General features: G+C 36.1%; 2 protein-coding genes across 3 annotated transcripts; one reads left to right on the forward strand and one right to left on the reverse strand.

The window, feature by feature from the left end:
• Positions 1 to 32: 32 nt before the first annotated feature.
• Positions 33 to 6,083, reverse strand: LOC116165580 (sarcalumenin). 2 transcript variants are annotated; one of them, XM_031480140.1, is made up of 9 exons: positions 5,717 to 6,083; positions 3,724 to 3,950; positions 3,512 to 3,643; positions 2,802 to 3,417; positions 2,258 to 2,755; positions 2,035 to 2,207; positions 1,790 to 1,981; positions 1,179 to 1,442; positions 33 to 1,125 (listed from the first exon to the last, which is right to left on the reverse strand). In XM_031480140.1, exons 1-9 carry the CDS (start codon positions 5,790 to 5,792, stop codon positions 736 to 738), a joined length of 2,568 nt encoding a protein of 855 aa, XP_031336000.1. In that variant the 5' UTR covers positions 5,793 to 6,083; the 3' UTR covers positions 33 to 735. The 2 variants fall into 2 exon arrangements, with proteins under 2 accessions (XP_031336000.1, XP_031336001.1); XM_031480141.1 differs by lacking the exon at positions 3,512 to 3,643 and having other exon boundaries at positions 5,717 to 6,082.
• Positions 6,084 to 8,935: 2,852 nt separating this feature from the next.
• LOC116165521 (GTP-binding protein 2) lies at positions 8,936 to 25,104 on the forward strand. Its single transcript, XM_031480033.1, has 7 exons — positions 8,936 to 9,091; positions 9,246 to 9,505; positions 21,141 to 21,353; positions 21,402 to 21,611; positions 21,725 to 21,886; positions 22,944 to 23,291; positions 23,347 to 25,104. Exons 2-7 carry the CDS (start codon positions 9,254 to 9,256, stop codon positions 23,905 to 23,907), a joined length of 1,746 nt encoding a protein of 581 aa, XP_031335893.1. The 5' UTR covers positions 8,936 to 9,091; positions 9,246 to 9,253; the 3' UTR covers positions 23,908 to 25,104.
• The last annotated feature ends 1,722 nt before the right edge of the window (positions 25,105 to 26,826 follow it).

Genomic DNA, 26,826 nt, shown 5'->3' on the forward strand with positions numbered 1-26,826 from the left:
AACAATAAATTTATTGAGGTAATGAGACGGCGAAGAACATAATTTTTTTATTAATGTAAATTAGGCATATCGAATAATGGTTTAGGATGATACGTGCATCAGTTACATAATATATAAGTGATACAAATCGGCATGTAGGTACTACCTCTACGGCGCGTTACAATTACAATAACTTAAACTATGTCTTCAGAATTTGCAAACACCTCGATTATAAATCTAAATACGCTTAGACGAAATAATAAACTAATAAACATTCGCTTTTTTACATATATACTTATAGAAATATTGCCATATTTATATTTCGTACAACTATTAAGGAATTATACACCTGGTGTCAAAAAACCTTACTTAAATTCTCATGGAACACATGCATACGGGTATACCTCTTTAACTAAACAGTCCGATTGCAAGAACTCTTAAATGCGATTAACACAAATGATTGAAAACTAGAAGCGGAGTTGATTGTCTGTACACTTCAACGTTGATTAACATCACGCAGTAGGACTTACGCCAGTTTTCGTAATTAATCTTGATGATTATTACCTACCTAATATTCACACTTGTTCCGTTATTTTAACGGTACTACCTTAAATGTCAAAGCGACTCTGTACTTAAAGTTACTTCATTAATTGAATTATGAAAACGGGCGTTAGAAAAATAAACATAAAAAAGAATAACGTGCTTGTGCCGTTGATTATGATGAATTTGATTTGGTCCTTAAAAGTTCTCCTGTGTTCAGCTTATTGGTGTTTTTGTGGCCGCCACCGTCTCACTGAAGGCAGTTTCTGTAAGGCGCTTATGTTTTCCGACCAGCTCCGGAAGATCATAAGCTATCGCTACATCCAACCGGTTAATGGGACATCCCCGGAAGTACGTACAGGTTGATGATAATTGCTGGAAATCGTATAAGGCATTCAATCGGAAGAAATCTTTGTAAACGTCGGGATCTGGTAAATCGTAACGTGAGATGTTGGTAAGTGTCGAAAGACCTTCGTATATATGGTAGTCTTGAGGATGATTAATGATTTCGTCGGATACCTGTTTTCGATTTCCAAATACCGATTTATGATTGTAATAAGTTGTTAAATAGCAATCCACCATTTTTGCATGATTCCGAACGCGTACCTGTTGGATATACCATCATAATATTAATCAAACAGATGGGAAGTAAAACTCACCGCAAACCTTCGCGCGCTTGCTATTTTGTTGTCAATCCTCTTATCGATTGCCGTGCGTAAGTCTCTCAAGAAAGCACGTTCCTGTGCTTGAAGAAGTCGAACGGGGGCCCACTGTTCATATGGTCGTGACCAAAGAGATGTCGTGTACATTACAGGTGGTTGAGCCGAAGACATCAATGGCGAAATGTTCCATATTAATGCGCCTTGAACTCGCATTAGTTCTTCTGGTTTCACTTGATCGGCTTTGTTTAATAGTATACGTGTCTAAAAGATATAAACGAATCTTATCGGAGAACAGAAGGTATATTTAAACTATATATTTATGGAAAGCTACAAGACCCGTTACTGTGATTTTCGGAAAGATAATCCAATAGGACCCTAAGTTTTGTAAAGTAGTCACTCTCCATTTATTAGGGTTCAACTACTGATAGAGACTTCGATATTTTAATGATACCTCAATGACCAAGTATAGGCAAGTTATATTAGTTTCCATACTTTACCAATCGATAAGGGTATGTCATAATGGAAAGGGAAACTAACCACCAACTTATGGAAAGCGTGTCACAGTGTTATTTGGAATCAAAAGTTCTACGCGTAGGTGTTTCTCTTACCTGATGCTCGCGACCTTTGAGTTGGTCCAAAATAGCTTCAGTTTCCGGTCCGACGTCTAATTTTGACGGATCGTATACCAGAAATATTATATCCGCTCTGTCAATAAACCATTGACACGCGTCGTTGAAAGGAAATATCCTAGAAACTTGTTTACGAACTTCAAGTATGCCAGGTATTTCGACTATGTTTACCTGCGGTACGTAAGTCAATATAACTACAAACGGGCGCACCTGGAATTTGTTACCTTTTCTAATAGTTTACTGGGAATCTTGTAACCTTTCAAACGTTCTTCGAGACCCTGTCCAAATTTTTGTAAACCCGAAAACGTATAATCTGCTGCTAATTCTGTACCGTCTAGGATTTCGGGTTCTTCACCGTACATTAAAATATTGAAATATGCGGGAGAAGGTTCGGCGCCTAAAGAGAACATGTATGTTCGGCCCTTATCATAAGTCGTAGGTACTTACCTGTGTGTAAATTTATTTCTTTGTTTTCAATATCCAATAAATAATTAATAATGGTCGATTTTCCTCCACTCCAGGGTCCCATAAACAGTATGAGTGGTTTAGAAAATATTTCTGAATCTCCGAAATGCCTATTACTGAGATCTCTATACTTGTAAAGTGTTTCTAAAGGTCTGATTGCATTTTCGTATAACTTTTTAAGGTCCCTCAGCAATATTTCGGAATTTTTTTCAGAAACTTTATCAAAGTCTTCCGATTCTGTACCTAATTTAAGCAGTTGAGCTACATGGTCTCGTGGTCTAAGTTCTACTTCTTCTTCATCATCTTCTATAAGTTCTTCAACAACAGATTCCTGATCGCCCATTTCCACGGATTCTTCAACGGCCTCGTTCTCTTCTACAGTTTCGTCGTCTTTCGGTTCTTCGGCAACATCGATCGTCCTTTGTATACTTTCGGCAATAACTTCTGCCGATTCAGTTTCAGTCGGTTCACTACTTTTTTCTAAAAAAAAATAAAATGAATGAACGAAAATTATTATGTGACATACCAATTTCAGATTCGACTTCATCTATGGTTTCAGTTTCAACTTGCTTTTCTGCGCTATCTTCACTTTCTCTCGATTGAGGATCATCGTTTGATATTTCTTCAATAATCCGCTCTTCCACATAGATGGATAAGTCGTCTAAGTTATCATTGTCGTCCTCTTTGTCGTCATTCGAAATCTCTTCGTTATCTTCCTCAACATTTTCGTCTATCACTTCTCCAGCTCCTTCTTTCGATAAGTCCTTTTCGTCATCATCGTTCAATTGATCTTGCTCCTTGCTACTAGGAAGAGCTTCATCTTCTTCTTCTGGTTCTTCTACTAATCCTTTTTCGTCTTCTACTTCTGCTTGTTCCTCCTCTTCCTCTGCTTGTTGTTCTTCCTCTTCCTCTGCCTGTTGTTCTTCTTCTTCCTCTGCCTGTTGTTCTTCCTCTTCTTCTGCGTGTTGTTCTTCCTCTTCTTCTGCGGGCTCGTCAGTTTCTATTTCTGTCGGCTGTTCATATTCATTTCGTGTTTCATATATCGAGTCAACATCACTTTCGAGAGGGAACGAGTCTAAACCATCATCAGCCTCGGTACTTTCTTCCGGCATTTGTTCGGACGTGTGCTCGTATTCGGCGTACTGAAAATAATAAAAATCTTTCGTTACCAAGTTGGTAGGTACCCGCATTTCATTAGCGAAGTTTGAATTTAGAAGTTGTTAAAGTGTAACGTACCCCATTTTCTTTACTAACAACCGGCTCTTCCGATTCTGTACTGCTGTCATTGTTCTTTGAGTCATTATCGTTATCCTCGTCGTCATCATCGTCATCTTCATCATTGTCGTTTAAATTGTTTTGGGGGGTTTCCTAAAAGTGTTTGTGCGTATGTGGCTAATAACTGTTTTACCTCAAAGTGTATATATGCGTAAGCAAAATTTAGCGCTTACCTCATACGGACTTGAGAGGATGTCACTGTTAGTCGTAATCGATTGATAGTCCTCGTCGTCGCCATCATTTAGAGTCGAATCATCAGATATTTCTATCGTTGGAATCTCTTCCGTACTATCCGTAATGTCTACGTTGTCGGCAGCTTCCAGTTGCTTCAATGCTTTTTCGATATGTGGACGACATTCTGATTCTGAGGGGCCCTCTGCTTCCAATTCACCTCGCACGCCTATATCGAAATGAAAATTTAAATAGGTGAACCCTTGAATGCATGTAAGTAACAAGTAATAAGTTAAGGTACACGTATACCCACATACCACCTAATGCCCTGCATCGATCCAAAACGTTACTATTCAATATCATTGCGCCCGTGTAAACTGCAATGTAGTTAATAGTAAAAGTGTAGGCACCTCTATTTGAAGTGTGAATTTTGAGAGCGAAAGCACCAGTACACGTATCCTTGTGTCTGTTACAATTAAATGAACAATTCACAACGTCTACGGCTATTTGAATTTCCAGGTACATCAGAAGTATTTTTTAGCTAAAAAATGAAGTTTTATGATGCTCTTCTGAAACATTGGTGCAGGAATAGCGATCGTCAAAATTAGTTTCTAATAATAGTTGGAAGGTTCGAAATTGACACAACCTGAAATATGTGTGGAGAAAAACTGACTCGAGTGAGTCATACGTAATTAGACTACAAGAAGCAGGTACTTACTTATCATAGTTTAAAAATTTGGCGTATAATTAATTAAAAAATTGGTACTGCAATTGTGTTAAAAATCTATAGTTCCTTGTTTTTCCTGTGCAATTTTCCGTAAACTACATAGGTACCTATGCATATCGTGAAATGCCATTTAAGAACTACTACTTATTTCGCTACCTAGTCATCGATGAACAACAGAACAACCAATTAAAGCTATACTGATAATAAATATTTTAACCTACCTACACTTTTACTTAGTTCTTGGCTATCGGAATTATACGTTTTTACCTTTTCCTAGCAACATAAAAATTAAAGACTTTATTGGGTACAATTAAGAAACAGAATATAAAGAACAGAAAAGTTGAAAGGCCGACTAATCTAATGCAAAAAATTCAGATTTCCGTGAACTGTGTCCGTAAGGAGAAGAATTTTTCTCTTAACTTCAAAACCGATTAAATGAAAAATGTAGCTTTTCCCAAATTCCCACTTCGTCAATTCAAAAATTTTTAACCTCCTAAAGGACGAACGGATTGTATCTGGCTATACAGATATATTGATACATGAAAAATTCACTAGAAAGATTATATTACTGTATATAATCCGATTAGTTGATATTTAAAATGAAGTGGTGTACGATGCAACATATGAAATTGAATATTTAGTGACTGGAATCCGTCCAAAGCTAAAGCAACAGCTGTTACTACAGCTTTCTCACGCTCACCTTAAAATATGCCGAACCAAAATTGGGTATTATAATTAGTTCAACTTCGAAGACCTATTCACGAGATATATAATCGAATGAAAATACCTCATATATTGAAGGACAACGTTTTGCATTATTGTTATAGCTATACTACCCACCAGTCCACTATATATTTAGACTAGTCCTAGGGTAGAGCATTAGCTGGCTAAATGCCTACTATGTCGTCAGTTGCAGTAGGTACATGGCTACTTTTAGATGAGCGGTTATATATTTTTAAAATCTATAAAATTTAAATTACTATTAATAAAACACCGATGTATTAAAAAATAAGTTTCGACTTAAAACACATGATGTTAGTGAATGTTATAACTACAAATAACGCGCAAAAAATCGGCGTATTGGATGAATGAAAAAATGCGAACCGTTTCATACTATTACCAACTTGGATCTAACTAAATTATTTAATTATTATGTAATATTTCAACCTATACACTTCATTTTTCTTAGCACTCGCGCACACTATGATTTAAACGCTCAAACTTTACACACTATATTATTGCATGGTAATTTTTAAAATAAAACAAACCCTGCAAACGTGCGGAGAGTATCAATACACCAAACAAAATCCAAATTTGCCACGAAGACCTCCAGCAGACCTCCATGGCTTATCTTCTCGACACCCGTTACCGTCACATGAAAGTTTTGCACTGAGCACCCAAATTATCCCAACGCATCAAACGGCGCCGCGACGCGAAACAGTAATATGCTCCACACCTCTCACTTTTTCTCGACGTTCATTAAAAATATGTTGGAACTTTCATAACTAAGCAAATGATGTTTGCTACTACCAAATACTTCAATTCAAGGTAGCTATTAGGAAACACTTCAAGGGTATGTCGCAAAAGTCGTGTAGACCTCAAATTGGGTTTAAAACGAAAATGCGACAGGTGGGCAGATGGACGGACGTAGGGCGAATGGATGGGTCGGACATACGACGGACGGACGAATGACGAACAAGTAGGTGGCAAACTCCAACAATCGGTTCACTTTCCGCACCTATACGGAATTAAACCAGTAGCTGAAGCTTCTCGTCCCTCTCTGCTTTTCTGACTGTGTGCTATGAAACTATTTAGTACCTACGTTTTAAATTACATATTTGGAATTAAGTCAGTATATTAACTAAAACCATATTCAATGCTAAAACGCAGCATGAAATCTACCAGCAAGCGGCGATACATAGGCTCAAAAAATCATAAAAAGCGCTAAAGTTACCAAAAACGGAATATACTATAATAGTATAACGTTCAAGCATAGCTATAGCCCGAACGATTAAGTATTTTCAGAATAATCGTGAAAAAAATATCCGCAACCATAGATCGTTTGCCAAGATATTTGAAGGTTGACGGATTTCGTATAGAATAGGTACCTATCACTTGACTTCTTCTTGGCTACTATGAATAAAGAAGTCTGACGCAATAAAGGAGGTAACTGCTGCTCCTAACGATTAGTTTAGATTAGTTACAACAGTCATTAGCAGAGACGGTAACAAGTGGATCTAGCCAAGGTAAACGCCAAAGCTGAGGGTCCCAATGATGCTAACAAAGAGGACAACCGCGAAAGATTTATCATTTCAGATGTCGACTCGCCAAGGATCTACTTTTTTAGCGGATCCGCAATTTTCCAGAAGGACGAGGTTCACGTCCACTATCTCCGAAAATATTTGTCTGCTCAGGTAGGAAACCAATCGATAGTAAAACTATGGTGCAGTGTAAAAGGTGCTCAGATTGGTTTCATGGGGTCTGCGTCAACTTATCAGTAAATGATAACATCGATACTCTGAGTGCCACTGATATCACTTGGCTTTGCAACTCATGAGTGATCTTATCCAAAAGAAGAAATACAATGCCTCACAATCCCAGGGCTCATCACACGTCAATCGTCTCCTTTGTCCCTTCCTCCTGTCTTGTAAAGGGATCGTTGTCTGCAATTGCACGGGCCAACCCAAAACGTCCCAAGTTACGAGCAGCTTTACTGAGAAATTGCAAATACACCGTAAAAATATGAAGCGTCCGCCCGCGAGTAGCGGCAGTTAACAGATTGAGTGCAATAAATGACAAAACAATTGAACAACCTTCACTACCTGCCTGGGAAGAGCTACTCCTTTTTACATTCAAAGCTTAACATGTGAGTCTCTGAAAACACCAATCTCACCACAAAAATAAAAGAAAACATCCCGCTTACGCTGATTCCTCGAGATTCCAAGTACTGCAAGTCAAACATCCAGCTCATTCCCGAACGCTCGTGTTTCGCATACTCTCTGCTTCCTGAGTTCAACGTATGTTGCTCTGGATCTCAAGTCTGAAATTATTTCATTCATGGATGACCAGGTTTTAATTCATGTTCAACTTGAAGCTATGAAAGCCTGGAAACACACCGAGACAGCCCCCTATCCTTCCATTCAAAAAAGCTGTGATAGTAATAATGTTGATCTACTTTCCCAGATTGAATTTAAATCGGTCGTTGACAAAGCTCGCCTCCTCGCAATAGAGTCTCCATTAGGAAGAATCTGACTGCAATGCTTTTACTCGTTCCATACAGGATAGTCAGGATTTCACCTGCATCGCACTACGGGCACGCGGCCCCGGGCCTCTAACTAGCACCGGCCCTGCAACACGGTTACGCAGCAAGTTTCAGGGGGGCCGCATCCGATCGTCCAGCAATGAACGAAGTATATTGATTATAGATACAGTTCCCCTAAAAAAATGTATAGATCAATTTCGACCTCATACAGTACTTCGAATGGTTTGATGTCGAAAATCCCGATGGCTTATGTATTCTCTTCCTATGTATTTTGGGGATTATAATTTTTAAGGCACCTAAATATTTTTGTTTCCTGTACAGAGCCCAGAAATCGCCTTAAGTATATACGGCGTAGTCGTTTTCCGTTTCTGAAATTACAATTTTCTTCAAAAAATTCACTTACATAATAATCCTTTTATTGTGAAAGCTGTGAACCTAGCAGTGAACTTTGTGGCACTTTAAATATTTGTCCTTCCTTGTTTGATTTTGGTTACAGGGCCCACAAGTCACCCTTTAAATTATAGTTTAAAAGACTATTTCTCAATTTAAATACTCAAAATTGTTAATGTGCTTGTTCAGTAATTTGCGTTTGACATATTCTACATAAGGTAACTTATTTGTGAATAAAAAAATATTATTATTATTATAAATGCACATAAAATTATAACTGTTCCATTTTGAAAAATAAAAATGTTTAACAATACTGACTTTCATAAAGGCTCGTATATTCCAAGAACTATTTGTGGTACTTCAAATACGTTTGTTTTCTTTGTTTACAGAGTTTATGTTTTATATCCGGTAGAGCAAATTCATATTTTCTTAACTATAGTTTCGAGAGGGGGCAAGCGCAAGACCACGTTCTAGGTAAGGTTGAATTTCGTGCGGTCATCCCCCGGCTACGGGTCTGAAACTGGGCCTTCGAGATCATTTAAATCAATTCATCCACATCCACTTAGGTACCATATGATAGGCATTCATTAAAACGAATTTTTCAGTAAAAAATGTTGGGTTGTTTATTATTTTTGTTGATTTCCCAAAATTCATAATTCATTAAATTGTGATAATTACTGTTAAATTTGGGAAAGACTAATACCCTCATTATTTACGTATTGATCAGTTTAGTATAAAACAAGTATTCCCGCACCCACGGGATCTTGGTTGCAGCCCAAAAAACCCATTCATCGTTCCGCCCCTGACTATTCACGTGGTGCATGACGCTCTGTGGTTCACGTTCTGACGTTCGGCTTCGGCTTCGAAGTTCGAACAGTGGACCGTTGTCGAAGGATGTGTCTCCTTTGTTTATTTGTTATAAAATGTAGAACTGTGCAAGTTTATTTTTATCTATGAAATTTGTGGGCTAGTGTTGTGTGATTTTTCTAAAGTAAGCGCATAAACAAACTCCATTTGTAGCGAATTAATTATTTTTTCCATTTTGGGAAGCATTTGTTTCTGTTAAGCTGGGCATCTATGAATTACTTTCACTTTGCGTAATATTACATCAGTATTCTATAATTATGTTTACCTTTCATTTGCAGCTACAGGAATGGAACACTTGATTAGTTTATTCAACCCGAGTCTTGAAGATTTGGATGAGGAAACTGTAACTGGGACGGAACAAAAACAGCAAGAATATAGTGATGTATCGACCCAAACGCACACTGGTCCGGCCGTTTGTGACAACTCCCTCGATAGCGGTCAGAGCTGCTTACCTCCCGAGCCACAAGCGGGAAACATAGAATACAAATTAAAGATTATTAATCCTTCTCGGCAGAGATTTGAACATTTAGTTACGCAAGTATGTACTGGCTTTTCTTTAGTATACAACAGTATAGTCACCCTGCCCATATGGTCATGCATGACATGTCTGACACCAATAACATATAAATTCACAAAATCTTTGTATTAACTGGAAGAATCCTAGGGGGAATTCTCTCTTGAGTACATCTGCTATGAGACCATATTAAAATCACTTGAAGTCTCATTGAACATTTTTGAATACTATTTTGAGGTCTTGAAAGCATGGTGTAAACTGTTTTTAAAGGAGCATTCTTCCTCGGGAAGAATGGTGTGACATATTTTATTTGAAGAAAATGTAGTTGGGGAGTACACTGTAGAGATGAAAGCTGTTTGGTTCTCTGTTTTAGTCTCACAGATTGTTATTGACTATTGTGACCATTTTGAGCGGATAATCCTTTTTAAAAAAAAGGTTGTGCAATATTACTCACATAGTACCAATATTGCACACATTGCACAAGTATTGCAGACATCACATAATTGGCGCCCTACATCACATTCAATCTGAGGTTTAATCTTTATAGGAAACGCTCTTTCGTAATCTATTCTTTTTAAATGAAACAAAGCAATCCTTTATTCCAATTGAAAAGCATGGTCTTATAGGAGGGATCAATCTATACTGTTTCTTTACTTTCAGTATTCGAATTGTTCGGAGTACAGAATTTGAGGTCATGTTAGATATTTTACACTGTACTTTGGAAACCTTCAGAAAATGCCGATTGTTAATATAATTTATAAATAGTAAGTGCACCCGTTTATCCCCCTCTCCCTCCTCCCCCGTTTAGTGACGCACCAAGATAACAATCATATAATAAGAAATTTTGATGATAAATCTAGTATCTCTTTCTGTAAAAATCCAATATGGCGTCCATAAGAAATAAGCAAGTTACAAGTACTAGTCTGTAGCTTTTACATCTAGGGTGTTAACCCTACACTGGTTGCTATATTTTTTGGGATATGAGTAGTCGCTGCGGACTCATGCTCCGCAGGGGTTAAATATGACTCTACAGGGTTAATTGGGAGAGCAGACTTTGGCAATCTGTAGTGCTGAACTTCGCCCTTCATTTGAATGGTTTGGAATACATCTTTCTTTCTTTTTTTGAATAATAATTATAATTATATATATATATATATATATATAGATACGTAACTTGTACATCCGAGGCCCGAAATAGATGTGTATTATACCAAACGAGGCCCGGTTTTCACATGCGAGGCCCGTTTCCGGGCCTCGCAGTGTAAGTGCGTGTATATCAGCTTATTTTCCATCCCTTTGCCCCCCTACACCCCTATACGGATTTTGTCAGGGGACTCGCATGTGCCATTTATATCACCACTTATACGGATTTTAGTTAATTGAAATAAGAAGTAGGGGTCGCTGCAGTAGTTCTGTATAAGATTCTGTATAACAGTGCGAGGCCTCCGTACATACATTACATTTACAAAATTCTTGCTGGTTCCGAGGCCCGTATACGTGGCAACAGCGCTATTCTATTATAAGAATGAAAAACCGCAGTATGAAGCAATTTTTGATTCTAATAATTAATCCTTTCAATAAGTTACGAATTTTAAACAAGTTGATTTTTTTTATTAATGGGGTTTGGGCATTTGAATGTATTTGAAGAATATTGGCCCTAAATTTGTGAACTGAATTTTGAAAAATGTTTGATACAGTAAAACAGCGGTTTCTAATTTATTTGGAAACAATATAAACGCTATATCAGAATCAATAAAGATTTTGTGGAGCCTGCGTTGATTAACATTCATATTTGACAATTTATAAAACACTCTTCAAATTCATTCGCGTACTGAACGATAAAAATTGAAGTGGATGCATGGAACTGCCATTGTGTTTTTAAATAATTACGAATCACAATTATAACAATGAAATGGCATGAAACACAAATTGGTAAATACAAACAAATACGTATTACACTTTGACGATATTTTAGGCATATTCTCACATGAAAGAAAGAGGTCTGAAGAAAGACTATATGTGGTGCTTCTAAGATTAGCTACCCTATTAGCCGCCCACTTAAAAATAAAGGACAAAAGAAAAATAAAAAAAATAAAAAAGTAAGAATCTTCACTGCCTATTTTATTGTCATCAACATATGGCTTAATTTTTCAACGACCGTCAAGCCTGTTTATAATTTTGTGTTGCTGTTTCTCTGTCCGTGTGCACGATAACTTTCTTATAAACAAAAAAATAGTACACATGTCCTTAAAAGTATAAGAAAGGTAGCTATTGTTGTTAAGCTACGTAGACTATCAGTGCACAAAGTTATAACCCGAAAACATCTCAAAATTCCGATTAAAAAAAGATTCATTTTTTAAGTCTTGTTGCAAAGAAAATATGAATGCACGGTTTTCTGTGTAAGTAAATATTCCTTAAACCTCAAGAAACTATGCAGATGAATAAAAAATAAAATTTGAGCATTTGCAACTTTTATATTTGCACAATCCATTTTAGCGCATTTTTTAAGAATTAAAAAAAAATGTGCTTCTTATTGCGTTTTTTGTCTATCCGTTCGAACCCACTCGCAAATCTTAACAAAACATGATGGGGGCGATTTTATGCTAAAAAGGTCGCATCCATTGCCTTACCAGACTACGAGTTGGGTTCCAAAGGTCACCATGTTTAATAAACTTCATTATAAAATTGTGTTCAACCAAATTAGTTGCGTATGTTGACCAATAAAAACATTGCCTGCATGACGTTGTTTTTATTATCCCACCTGTACCATTGCACTGGGAGGAGAACAAAAGTACATTGTTGTACTATTTATTACGTGTAAACCTTATTATTTGGTCCATTGATTACATAATTTTAGGCTAAACAGGACGCATCAATTGCTTTAAAATATGGTACCCAAAACCACCATGTTCAAAAAACATTTTTTTGCAAATTTCATTAAAGAATTGTGTGCAACCTATTAAGTTGCGTATGTTGGCCAATAAAATGCATTTCCTGCATGACATTGCCTTATCACCTACTCTACCGGTACTCTGGACTGGGAGGAAAACAAAAGCTTTGGCAAACCATTTATTTTGCGCAAACTTTAACAAAAACGATTGGGCTATTTATTGATTAATTTTAGGCCAAACAGGCCGCATCAATTGCTTTACCAAAATATGGTACCCAAAGCCACCACGTTCAAAAAACATTTTTTTACAAATTTCACTAAAGAATTGTGTGCAACCTATTAAGTTGCGTATGTTGGCCAATAAAATGCATTTCCTGCATGACATTGCCTTATCGCCTACTCTACCGGTACTCTGGACTGGGAGGAAAGCAAAAGCTTTGGCAAACCATTTATTTTGCGCAAACTTTAACAAAAACGATTGGGCTATTTATTGATTAATTTTAGGCCAAACAGGCCGCATCAATTGCTTTACCAAAATATGGTACCCAAAGGCACCACGTTCAAAAAACATTTTTTTACAAATTTCACTAAAGAATTGTGTGCAACCTATTAAGTTGCGTATGTTGGCCAATAAAATGCATTTCCTGCATGTCATTGCCTTATCACCTACTCTACCGGTACTCTGGACTGGGAGGAAAGCAAAAGCTTTGGCAAACCATTTATTTTGCGCAAACTTTAACAAAAACGATTGGGCTATTTATTGATTAATTTTAGGCCAAACAGGCCGCATCAATTGCTTTACCAAAATATGGTATCCAAAGCCACCACGTTCAAAAAACATTTTTTTACAAATTTCACTAAAGAATTGTGTGCAACCTATTAAGTTGCGTATGTTGGCCAATAAAATGCATTTCCTGCATGACATTGCCTTATCACCTACTCTACCGGTACTCTGGACTGGGAGGAAAACAAGTGCTTTGGCAAACCATTTATTTTGCGCAAACTTTAACAAAAATGATTGGGCTATTTATTGATTAATTTTAGGCCAAACAGGCCGCATCAATTGCTTTACCAAAATATGGTACCCAAAGCCACCACGTTCAAAAAACATTTTTTTACAAATTTCACTAAAGAATTGTGTGCAACCTATTAAGTTGCGTATGTTGGCCAATAAAATGCATTTCCTGCATGACATTGCCTACTCTCTACCGGTACTCTGGACTGGGAGGAAAACAAAAGTGCTTTGGCAAACCATTTATTTTGCGCAAACTTTAACAAAAACGATTGGGCTATTTATTGATTAATTTTAGGCCAAACAGGCCGCATCAATTGCTTTACCAAAATATGGTACCCAAAGCCCCCACGTTCAAAAAACATTTTTTTACAAATGTCACTAAAGAATTGTGTTGCAACCTATTAAGTTGCGTATGTTGACCAATAAATGCATTGCCAGCATAACACTGTTTTATCCCCTACACCACCTGTTAGGACCATTACACTGGAAGGGGAACAAAATTGCTTTGGTGAACCATTTATTTTGCGTAAACCTTAATAAAGATGATCGGCCCATTTATTAATTAATTTTAAGTCAAACAGGTCGCATCAATTGCTTTTCCAAAATTGGATACCCAAAAACAATTGTTAATTGCAACTTTTAGAGACACTACACGTTGAGCCTTTAAAATCGTTTCGGGTGCATTAAGGATTAAATTATAGACTATTAGTTTCGTAATATACTGTTTTTGACATCAATTCTATATAAAGTGCATCAACAACCGCATCTTTAGTAAAACTTTCTTTTGAATATAATATCGTATGCTAACGTTTTTAAAAATTACGTCTTATTGGTTTGAGATTTTTGAGTTTTTCAGGCAGGTTATGGATAACCACCGAAATTTTACAAATAAAACATTTTTCGGTATGGTGATTACTTATTGAAAAAAATGCAAATTTAAAACAAATTATAAATAGTTTAACATATCAATTCAAAATTTCTCAAAAACTAAGAGACTCGCCAAAAACTGTGATTGACTTTTGAACATGGGTAGAACTTGTTACCCTCTCCTTTTTTTATGCGAGCACTAATTTCATACAATAGGCACTTTGCTTTATTGGAAATGAAAAACACTAGTTTAGGGTAATCTACTATGAATTTAAAAAATCCTTAAATGTTAAACTGCAATGTCTCGTTTTGAAAATCAAAACGGCACAGAAGGAAGTAGAAAACCATTCGAATTATTTATTTACGTAATCATCTTAGTACCGTATAAAAAGAATACAGAATATGCAGGTCAGGAAAAGAAAAACTAAATAATTGCATGTCAGATGATAACGACCTTAAAAACGCAAGTTCAGTTATTTTAATACGTAATATAACTGACCTGATTAATATTTTAGACTTGGCAACGTGGTCGGGACTCGCATGTACGCTGAGAGTGCCAATTATATACAGCGGGCCTCGCATGTTCGTTGGATATACCACAGGGGCTCGTATGTACATTGCACATTTGTATATCTGAATTTTCTAAAAACATTACCCCTCAAGGGCGGATGTTGTTAAGTATCATTAGGACACTCCAAAAAACCAAAATTTATAATTTTACAAGTGGTCTTTATGGCGGGCCTCGGGTGGCCTGTTCGATATATCGGGCCTCGCTTTTATAGATACTTACGTATATATATATATCTATTATTGATATAAGTCGAGATCCGGATAATAGTAGGATAACCTGAGATCCCCCTTTAAAGTTAAAAATATTCGTGTATAATGGGTTGCCAACGACATGAAATATGTTCTTCTATCATTACCCCTATAGAGGGGAAAGAAATTCATACAATTAAAATTATCCATATAAAAAGCAGTTAGGATGAGATCCAAAACTAAATACACTTAAGTAGAGATCATATAGTGTATAAAATGACATTGGTGTGATAAGGAGAGATCATGCGGTGTTGTCAAATGTACTTGTTCTAAAAATAGATTTCGTTATCTTTTGCGAATACTTAACAGGTTGTTAGCCTTCCTGTGGGATTTCTTCGCGTATTCTTTCTTCCATAAAGCGGTGCATTAACACCCGGAGCTTGAAATATAACATTTAATTAAATAATACCTAGTGTAATACTCTATTTTACATCGATGATAAATTATAACGATTAGCTATTTATTGAAGGAAAGAGTTCCCGTTGGAAATGATTTTTTGTTTTTCTGGTTGGTAAAAGCAGTCACAAGAACTCTAAAGATATTTGCTTATGATTACATGTAAACCCTTAGGTCGTTCAGTATTTCGTAACGAAATCTGCAAAAAGTTCATTTTTTAAGAAAGATGCCTTGGTTAGTCAAATTGGTTCAAGCCATGGAGGTGGCCATTTTGGTTCAAAAACATCTAATTCATCCTCCAATCATGTATAAACACCAAACCCAAAGAAATCATTATCAAATTGCTTTTTTATCTCTCTTCCAGTATCGTATGGCGCCTGGTTGGTAAAAAGTAATCACAAGAATTCTAAAGTTATTTGCTTATGATTACATATAAACCATTAGGTTGTTCAGTATTTCGTAACGAAATCTGCAAAAAGTTCATTTTTGAAGAAAGATGCCTTGGTTAGTCAAATTGGTTCAAACCATGGAGGTGGCCATTTTGGTTCAAAAACATCTAATTCATCCTCCAATCATGTATTAACACCAAACCCAAAGAAATCATTAATCAAATTGCTTCCTTATCTCTCTTCCAGTATCGTGTGTTGCCTGGTTGGTAAAAAGCAATCACAAGAACTCTAAAGTTATTTGCTTATGATTAATTGATTACATATAAACCATTAGGTTGTTCAGTATTTCGTAACGAAATTTGCAAAAAGTTCATTTTTTAAGAAAGATGCCTTGGTTAGTCAAATTGGTTCAAGCCATGGAGGTGGCCATTTTGGTTCAAAAACATCTAATTCATCCTCCAATCATGTATAAACACCAAACCCAAAGAAATCATTAATCAAATTGCTTCCTTATCTCTCTTCCAGTATCGTATGTTGCCTGGTTGGTAAAAAGCAATCACAAGAACTCTAAAGTTATTTGCTTATGATTACATATAAACCATTAGGTTGTTCAGTATTTCGTAACGAAATTTGCAAAAAGTTCATTTTTTAAGAAAGATGCCTTGGTTAGTCAAATTGGTTCAAACTATGGAGGTGTCCATTTTGGTTCAAAAACATCTAATTCATCCTCCAATCATGTATAAACACCAAATCCAAAGAACTCTTTATCAAAATGCTTTCTTATCTCTCTTCCAGTATCGTAAGGTGCCTGGTTGGTAAAAAGTAATCACAAGAATTCTAAAGTTATTTGCTTATGATTACATACCTATAAACCATTAGGTTGTTCAGTATTTCGTAACGAAATCTGCAAAAATTTCATTTTTGAAAAAGATGCCTTGGTTAGTCAAATTGGTTCAAACCATGGAGGTGGCCATTTTGGTTCAAAAACATCTAATTCATCCTCCAATCATGTATTAACACCAAACCCAAAGAAATCATTAATCAAATTGCTTCCTTATCTCTCTTCCAGTATCGTGTGTTGCCTGGTTGGTAAAAAGCAATCACAAGAACTCTAAAGTTATTTGCTTATGATTACATATAAACCATTAGGTTGTTCAGTATTTCGTAACGAAATTTGCAAAAAGTTCATTTTTTAAGAAAGATGCCTTGGTTAGTCAAATTGGTTCAAACCATGGAGGTGTCCATTTTGGTTCAAAAACATCTAATTCATCCTCCAATCATGTATAAACACCAAACCCAAAGAAATCATTATCAAATTGCTTTTTTATCTCTCTTCCAGTATCGTATGGTGCCTGGTTGGTAAAAAGTAATCACAAGAATTCTAAAGTTATTTGCTTATGATTACATATAAACCATTAGGTTGTTCAGTATTTCGTAACGAAATTTGCAAAAAGTTCATTTTTTAAGAAAGATGCCTTGGTTAGTCAAATTGGTTCAAACCATGGAGGTGGCCATTTTGGTTCAAAAACATCTAATTCATCCTCCAATCATGTATAAACACCAAACCCAAAGAAATCATTATCAAATTGCTTTTTTATCTCTCTTCCAGTATCGTATGGTGCCTGGTTGGTAAAAAGTAATCACAAGAATTCTAAAGTTATTTGCTTATGATTACATATAAACCATTAGGTTGTTCAGTATTTCGTAACGAAATCTGCAAAAAGTTCATTTTTTAAGAAAGATGCCTTGGTTAGTCAAATTGGTTCAAACCATGGAGGTGGCCATTTTGGTTCAAAAACATCTAATTCATCCTCCAATCATGTATAAACACCAAACCCAAAGAAATCATTATCAAATTGCTTTTTTATCTCTCTTCCAGTATCGTATGGCGCCTGGTTTGTAAAAAGTAATCACAAGAATTCTAAAGTTATTTGCTTATGATTACATATAAACCATTGGGTTGTTCAGTATTTCGTAACGAAATCTGTAAAAAGATCATTTTTTAAGAAAGATGCTTTGGTTAGTCAAATTGGTTCAAATCATGGAGGTGACAATTTCGGTTCAAAAACATCGAACTTATCCTGCAATCATGTGTAAACACCAAACCCAAGGAAATCAGAATAAAAATGCTTCGTACCTCTCTTCCACTACGCGTACGATACCTACCTAATTGGTAAAATCAATCATAAACAATTTACAAAATTCCCTTTTTAGACAACGCTGTAATATCTTTGGTTCTTTTCCCGATGAGCTTGGTATAGAAATAACGTTTTTGACATCTTCTGATCAAAATACAAGTGGTCATCGAAAGTGTATCAAATTCCCTTATTGGGCAGCGTGGTAGGTGTGTTCCTAGCTTATAGTTACGATACCCTTAGAATCCATTATGACCCCCTTATTTTAATTATTAATTTAATGTGCTTACTAAAATATACTAAACGTTATTTTACATTTCTCCTCAATCCACCAGTTTAATCTCTTTAATACAAATCCGCCCTTATAACGTAACGTGGATTAGGAATAATACATACGAGGTGGCAGATAACAAATTATTTACGTTAAAGCGCACATAGTACAGCTACCTCTTTCATTATTTGCTATCGCACTTTAAAGCGAGAGTACCGCTTTACAATGTTGCCGTTTATTTGGATCTCACATTATTTAAAGTATAACGTATTGTATATAACGTAAGCAGCGCCCCCTAAGATGGTCACTCAAGAACTTCGCGTGTATAAATTTTGACAAAAACCTAAAAGTTGAGATCCGGGCGAAAATTGAAATTTAGCTTCCTGTATGATCGACCGAGCTAATAGACTCGATATACACAGTAAAAAAGGCGAGATCCGAAAACGGATCTCGGGTTTACCAAATGGATCTCACCTTATCTGCAATATATGTAAAAATGATCTCACCTTAGCGCTTTTTAAATCTATATATATATATATATATATATATATATAAATAATAATAATTATTAAAAAAAAAATTATTATTACTATAAAAAAAACTTTAAAAAAATATACTTAGTAAGAAAATGCTTTTTACATTTTTGAAAGTATAATAATGTACATACAAAAAATAAATAAATTAACTCTAACAGTTGAAAATAACATAAAAAGTAAGTTTTTTCATTTACCAAAGGGCCCTTTGGATACATTCAACACTTACGAAGCGGACAGTTAGCACTGATTCTTCATAAGGGTATTGTCAGAAGGTAACAAGAGCATGAGAGCGGTGGGGGTCTAAATAGTCGCGTAATTACAAAAAAATTAATGGTGCGGAGCGAGAGTCCGCAAGCGACCACTGTAAGGTTAAGGAAATTCTGATAATAGATTCAGGTTCTCCGAAAAAATTGTCAAAATTCTATTTCTGACCTTTTAAGCTAGGGAAAATGAAAACGAAATGTGACATTTTCAGTTTTTCGGTGATATCTCTTGTTTTTAAAGAATTTTTCAAAAATTTCATATGCGTTTTTTTTTTAGTCACAAAAAGGGCCCTCAATTAACCTACACTGTATCTCTCACCATTGGGGAGTCACGAATTTGAACCACCCTGTAATTTGTCTTTGTGAGTGTGATTGTTTGTTATTATTGTAATTTGTTGGTGACATAGTTTTTAAGTCCATAATTCTTAATTTTGGGTTCAAAAGCAGTGTGAGGTACAGGACCTGCACTATAGCTTGGTAATTGGTGAATAACGGCGCAGACCGAATATTTATTTGGGCTTTTTTTTATTTTTAAGTGGGCGGGGTTTCAGCCAATGCTGTTCTACTAACGCAACCCACTATACATTTACAAATATCCATGTCCGAACCCGGCCTGTAAGTATCTAAGATGAGTAGATACAGTTATGTTATTGGATTCTTCCCTTGATTCTACCCCATCCCCTGGTTTGTTACAGACTCTTTAAAACACTATCCTCTGGTATACAAAGACTTATACGTTTTATTACTAAATATTATTTACGGTGTATCGTAGATGAACCCTCTTGATTTTAAGATCGTTCCTCTATGAAAAACACCCACTTGTTGGGAAAACTCCAAAAAGTGTGAATATCTATAAATGGAGTGTCCGAAGAGTGTGCTTACAAAGCGAAAATGATACACGGCGATGAAACGCATCCATTGGTGGGGTTAAAACTTCAAATGCGAATAACTCAAAAAGGGAGTGTTGGTAGAGGTACCTACAAAGGGAAAATGATAGATGTAGACTGTAGAGGGTCCTCGGTGAGGCTAATATCTTGAATATCTTGAAAACAGAGTGTCGAAAAAAGGTAATTACACAGCGAAAACTTCAATTGTGATCATATCTAAAACAAAATGTCAGAAGAGGGCACTTGCAATGGGAAAATGATAGAGATCAGCGAGGCGCATCCGTCGATGAGGTCAATATTTCAAGTGTGAACTATCTCGAAAATGGCGTGTTCAACCAATTTCATCATACTTTTACCATGTCATGTTCCTAAATTTTTATAATTCAGAGTGAATCCTTCTTTTCATAATAATACCTTGTAGCGAATATTCCAGAAATCCCGATAGACATCGAGGCGCCATGAAAGGTTAGTCATTGGCGACAAAGAGCTAAAGCGGATATGACTCAATCTTTCCGGGAAATATGACGTGTTTGTTCTAGAACAGTCCGAACCGTCCTTGAGCACTCAAAAAAACGTTGTTCACTATATAAGCAAAATGAATTGCGTTTCGAGTCAGTTCCAACTTCAACGCCGAAGTAATAAATATTTCGCGCTGTTGTAAATTGTGACTGTGTGAGTGATAAATAATATTTTGGTTGTTATAAATCTGTTCCTCTTTAAGACTGTTTTGTTTATTTATTTATTTATTATCCTTCTCTTGTTCTGGGCCCGCAATAGGCTTGCGCCCAATTACAGAGTGACCTGCATAATGCTTTTTAGAGATACCCCTGCCCAAGGTGTTAATTTGTTCTATACTACTCCTGTATTTACCTTACGAATTAGGAAAACTGCAAGAAAACCTAATTCGGAGTAGCCGGCAGCGTGTTCGGAAATTCCCATCTCTGTGAGATGAAAAATTCTTAGCCTTTGGCATACCCTCGGAAAGATATCAACAATGTCCCATTCAGGTAAATACGTTTAGGTAAATAATTTAGACAACGTGATGGTATGCTATTCCCCGTAGTAGTAAGTAGTAAGATTTTAATTATACTCATTTTACATTTTTGAATTAAGAAGTGTTAACGGGTTACAAGAAGCAATTACACAATTACAATTACAGCATTCAATATCACTATCGTTTTATAATTTCAGATGAAATGGCGACTTCGAGAAGGCCAAGGAGAGGCGTTTTACGAGATTGGTGTTGAGGACAATGGCGTTCTTGCAGGTTTAGACCTGTACGAGTTAGAGCTTAGCATTCAAACGTTAAGGCAGATGGCCGATAGATTGGGTGCTTCAACACAAATCTTGCGAGAAAGGCGTTTGGAAAATGGACGATTCGTTACTGAAGTGTTAATTAGAAAGGTAGTATTTTAAAAGCTTTTTTGCTTTTTCTCATTGTGAATGTATCAGGTTCCGGAACATCAAGACGCTATCGAAATTTGTGTGGCAGTTCTAGGTAATATTGATGTAGGGAAATCGACTTTAATAGCGGTGTTGACACACGGGATCATGGATAATGGACGTGGGCGGGCAAGACTACATGTATTTCGTCATTTGCATGAAATATTGACTGGACGTACCTCATCAATATCTCACGAGATTCTAGGTTATAATAACCAAGTGAGTATGCCTCCCAATCAGGATCGAAGACATTTTTACTGAAAGCTTGAAAGAAAAATTTTATTTAATATTTACAAGTTTCTATTTTGACTTCATTAATTGGTATCATTTAGGGATGCCCAGTCCTTAATGATTATAACCGATTGACCGCTGAAGAAATTTGCGAGTTATCTACTAAGTTGGTTTGTTTTCTGGATTTGGCTGGCCATCGAAAATACATTCACACCACAATTAAAGGCTTGTTAGGTTACTCTCCTCATCATGTAATGCTTGTGGTAAGTGTCTTTTATCGTATATACTAACGTAACAATGTTCAGCGGATTTTTCTACTTAATACATTTTGATAAAATTAATCAGACATTTATAAGGTAAAATCTCCAGCATTGAACAGTGATCCAGTAATGAAAACTTGTTTAAGATTTGGAAGACTTGGCAACATTTATTACATTCCTAGTATGTGACATCTATGTATTGCTTCCACATTATAAGTTATATCTGGTTAGGGTAATGGTGAACAACCATTTTGTTATTGCATTGTATTAGTGTTTAGTAATCAATTTTTCTTGTTGGAGTTGTAAGTGAGGCTAGGTACATAGTCTTTATTGGCCGCGACTGGAGGCCAGCAACTGGCTAGGTAACGGGCATGTAAATCCGTGAACTATGTTTTTGTATGAGTTCGCATTCTAAAAAAATTTAAGAAGAAAACCTTGAACCTACTTATAACCTGGTGTCCAACTCCACTGAATTGGGATACACATTTTTTGTTAAAAAAATTAAAAAAAGTTTTTATACGCAAAGAATCGAACCAGACCCGCTTGCGTACAAGGCAGGTATCCTAACCACTATGTCACTATATGTGTTGTGCTTGAATCAAGTTCTCATTCCGCTTTCGTTGACGTGCCTCTAACATATCCAGTTGCCGGCATGTTAGCATGCCTCTAGTCATAGTGTTCTTTATTATTACCGCAATATATATGAATTTTAGGGAAGTCGATAGGTTAGGTTAGCATAGTTGCAAACTTGATCTCGCACTGTATGGCCTTGTTTCCAGCGATATATGAGTCGATTTAAGCTTGTGGAGGTAATTGGGCAAGTAACAATCTAGGAGTGGCGCCTGCGTGTGCGTGCTAAAAAGTTGCGTCGTTCAGTCAAAATGCAACCAAAATCGGAGTTCATTGCAAACAAGTTCATAATGTCATATTTGGAAGAGAAAATATTTTAGGGTGTTCTTATACTGTCAATAACTGGAGCCTTTACCTTGACAGAAAATCGCAATGACATTTGATTGAAAATGTAACTTAGATATTTTGGATTGCATAGGAATTTTTTCAGATATCCAGCACATCAGGGGCAGTGGAAATGACATTGGAGCATCTTACTATTGCCATTGCGCTAAAAGTGCCCTTTTTCATAGTTATAACTAAAATCGATATCCTTCACCCTAGTCAAGCGTTAACGAATTTGGAAACTATTCTTAAGCAAGCTGGATGCAGACGGATTCCAATAATTGTTAACGATTATGATGACGTCATCACGGCAGGAACAAACCAGCTGAAAGAAAATACGGTACCGATATTTTGTGTTTCTACTGTTACCGGGCAAGGTCTTGATCTATTAGTTAAGTTTCTGTACGTATTGCCACCGGGTATTAATTCGAAGGAATTGGAACGACTACAGCAAGTAATTAGAAAGTCATAATGTCATAATTTCACAATTAGAGCGCTCTCTTTTTCAGAAATTACCAGAGTTTCAAATTGATGAAATTTTTCGGGCCGGCGATTTGGACCAGGTTCTGTGCGGATTATTGTCGGCAGGGGTTCTCGTGGAAGGTTCTCCGGTTCAAATAGGTCCACATGCCGATGGTTCCTTCACAAAGGCCAAAGTGAAATCAATTCATCGCAATCGTGTACCATGCCGTATGGTTCGTGCTGGTCAAAGTGCATCAATCTGTTTAGATATTCCGGTAGATAATTTGCGTGCTGGGATGTTTTTATTGAGTCCTGTAGAAAAAGCACGAGGGTCACTCTACTTCCAAGCAAAAGTGACTGTTTTATTTCACGCTACGGGTATTTCTGAAGGGTTTCAGGTTACCGTTCACATAGGACACATTAGACAAACAGCTATTATTACTGGAATCTTTGCATCAAAGTGCTTACACACGGATGACATCGATTCAGTCATGTTTAAGTTCCAATGCCATCCCGAGTTTGTATGCAAAGGCCAACGCATTCTCTTTAGAGATGGCAGTTCAAAAGGCATAGGCGAAATTACGCAAGTTTTCCCATTCAACGGTTAATTTATTTTAATCCTTTCGCTTTTTTTATTTGTTATACAGATGATCTGTTTTATGTTTTTGTTCGAAATTTAGGTTTTATTTGGTTTTACATTGTTTATTATGTGGTATTTTTATTTGAATGACAGCAATTTGAAATCTGGTACATTTTTTTAGTATATTAAAAACCTTGCAATCAATTTTTAATATAGGTATTAATGATGTGTTCTGTCATAATAGTATTAGGTCGTTTTAAGGTATTTCAATGCTTTGGAAATTACAGTAGTAAAAATATGTGCCAGATTTAAAATTGTTCGGACGGTCTGTATGTAATGATGAACTGGCTAGGTCTATGACCAGCACAAGGTTAATATTTTTGCCTGTTTTTAAAGTACAACTGATGACCCAAAAAATTCAGTTGTAAAAGCACTTTGAAAAATACGATTTTTTTATGAGCACCGTGTATATAGCAGTAACTTGAATTACAATTTTACATTTAGAAAACACGATCTTTTAAGTTTTCAAAACTGTAAAAATGTAAAACTTTTAAAACAAATTAATTTTGTATGTCTGCTTTCCTGTTACTATTTAACCAAAATAAATTTTCGCATAGAATTAAACAAATATTTGCTTTTAAATTACATATCAAACATACAAAAAAACGATATGGGAAGAGTACCTTACATATTCTACAAAGTTCTTTAATTAATACACAATTTTCAAGTTTTGCAGTTTTATGAATGTGATGATTACCAAATCAATTTAATATTTTATAGTGAGATCAAACAATATTTGTTATTTTGTTTGTTAATATTCCAAGGGTACAGTAATAACATGATTCGGAAGGTGGAATACAATTTTACATAATATTTCTGTGTACAGTGTAATAAAGTTCTTGCAATAAGTATTTTTGTAGTAGTTTTAAGTAAAAACTATTTTTTATTTACGTGTTTTCTATATGACACTACTTTTAGTAGCAATGTGATTCATTACACTATCGAGATGTGATCAGTATTAATAAGGATCTTTGTGAAAAATGAGTAACATAAGTTCTTTCTCACGACTCACTAACAGATTTTAACATATTGGAGAAGATGAACAGAACAAAGCTAATATTCTAGTGAAGAATTGTTGGTGAATTTATATTTATAATGTTTTATACGATTGTAAATTATTGCTACAACTTATAACTGATCTCGAAATAAAGAAATTACAATTTCATTCGTTTCGTGTTTGAATACTACGTCAAACAAGGTGTCCTGTCATTTGCTCGCCTGATAAAAATTAGGTGCAGTGAATTTCTCATCTTGACCAAATCTCACTGGTCAATTGCCCGCCACTGTAGTAGCTTCAACTACTTTGTGACCGGAAAATACTGATAGAGTCAGAAAATATGACTGCGGAATCGTTTATCAAATTTATTTGTAGTATTTAAACGTACAACAAGATATGCAACGTACAAGAAAAATATTTTTCTGTTTATTATTTTTACGTCCCAATGTGGGCCCGAAAACCTGAACCCAAAACTCGCCTGTGAGTCACTTAAAAACTTATTTTTCCAATCCTATATTAGAAATAAGCTTATTACAAAAAGCAATTGTCTTCAATGGACAAAAGTAAAGTATACGTGATTATGAAACGTGGAGATTTAACAGGATCTTTGGGGGAAACTGAAGAAAAATGTGAACTTGAGAGCGTCTTATTTAATTATTTATTGTCCCTCTTGTGCTGGGCTCTCATCAGGCTTTTGTCCCCTTACAAAGTGACCCGCATAATGCATTAGGAGGAAGTTGTGAGACACTTACGTGCCAGCGATGTCGTTCGTACCTTTGCTTTTCCTTTAGCATAAGGTTAATTGTATTGTCCTTTGTAATTTCCATGTTGTATGTTCGTCACCAGTGTTCGGAGTCCAAGACTGTTTCTGTTCCCAATCCCACCGCTTATTTATTGTCCTCGCCAGCAAGGAAAGGACTTTGGTGGTCACTGTTCGATAGGCAGAAGCTACCCGCAGCGCCATCTTTCGCTGTGCCCTATCCAATTACTGTCTGAACCTCCGGATGCCTGCCGCCACCCTCCATATACTTCGCATCTATATAGTATTATGTCGTTGACGACAAGAACTCTCCACTTCTCCTTGGGATCGCCATATTCCTTAGTAGCCTTTGCAGAGAGTTGGCTGTTTTCGTTGCCTTCTCACAGACTTTATCTACGTGTTCTATGAACCTTCCTATTATTTCATTGGTTGTTTCCAATGGATTATGGAACGCGAGCTCCCCCACTTCTAGATTGACAAATGTAAGCCTTCTACCTCCAGCTATCAATGCGGCATTGGATTTGTGTCTCGCCAACTTTAATCCCCTTCCCTCCAACCAAGTTTGTATATTGGTTGCTGTTTGCCTCACTTTCGCTACCACCTCATTTAGATGGAACGCGCACTTCGGTAGTTATACCCGTAAGGTCTACCCATTAATTTCCCCGAGATATTTTGTTGTTGGTGCGATCTAGTTGTTGTACTATGGTGCTGCTTGGCATAGTATCAACTGCATTCTTAACATGAAGAGTGACTTAACGACTGTCGGGACCGCCAGCTTTACATGCCCTCCGAACAGGGGCGGACTGGCACGGGGGGGGGGGGCGGGTGGCGATTGCCACCTGGCCTGTAGATCATAATGGCCCGTTGGAAATTAATAAGTATGTGCTGTATTTAGTTTCTTGCACTATTAATAAATTATTAACACGTTTCTCTAATTGTGGTTGATGTTAGGTTGTTAAAAACTTCTGTTTTAATTGAAGTGTTTTACAATGAATTTATCATTTTTTGTCGTAGCATGAAAGTGCTGAAATACAATGATAGGCGACGCACCTAGTGTGGATTGTATATTTTGTTACTTTTAATTATCAGCTGCAATTTAAAAAAAAAACTGTATGGTAATTGATTTTCGA

Source organism: Photinus pyralis, unplaced genomic scaffold (assembly GCF_008802855.1).
Source record: "Photinus pyralis isolate 1611_PpyrPB1 unplaced genomic scaffold, Ppyr1.3 Ppyr1.4_LG3a, whole genome shotgun sequence".
Classification (NCBI taxonomy): domain Eukaryota; kingdom Metazoa; phylum Arthropoda; class Insecta; order Coleoptera; family Lampyridae; genus Photinus; species Photinus pyralis.

What these genes read in the sequence shown, in the direction of transcription:
- LOC116165580 (XM_031480140.1), bottom strand. Translation starts at nt 5,792, where the DNA reads ATGGAGGTCTGCTGGAGGTCTTCGTGGCAAATTTGGATTTTGTTTGGT. An exon ending in ACTCTCCGCACGTTTGCAGG is followed by an intron (nt 3,951 to 5,716) that starts GTTTGTTTTATT and finishes ATTTCGATATAG; the next exon opens with GCGTGCGAGGTGAATTGGAA. An exon ending in TCCTCTCAAGTCCGTATGAG is followed by an intron (nt 3,644 to 3,723) that starts GTAAGCGCTAAA and finishes AAACACTTTTAG; the next exon opens with GAAACCCCCCAAAACAATTT.
- LOC116165521 (XM_031480033.1), top strand. Translation starts at nt 9,254, where the DNA reads ATGGAACACTTGATTAGTTTATTCAACCCGAGTCTTGAAGATTTGGAT. An exon ending in CTCATCATGTAATGCTTGTG is followed by an intron (nt 21,887 to 22,943) that starts GTAAGTGTCTTT and finishes GAATTTTTTCAG; the next exon opens with ATATCCAGCACATCAGGGGC. An exon ending in AATTGGAACGACTACAGCAA is followed by an intron (nt 23,292 to 23,346) that starts GTAATTAGAAAG and finishes TCTCTTTTTCAG; the next exon opens with AAATTACCAGAGTTTCAAAT.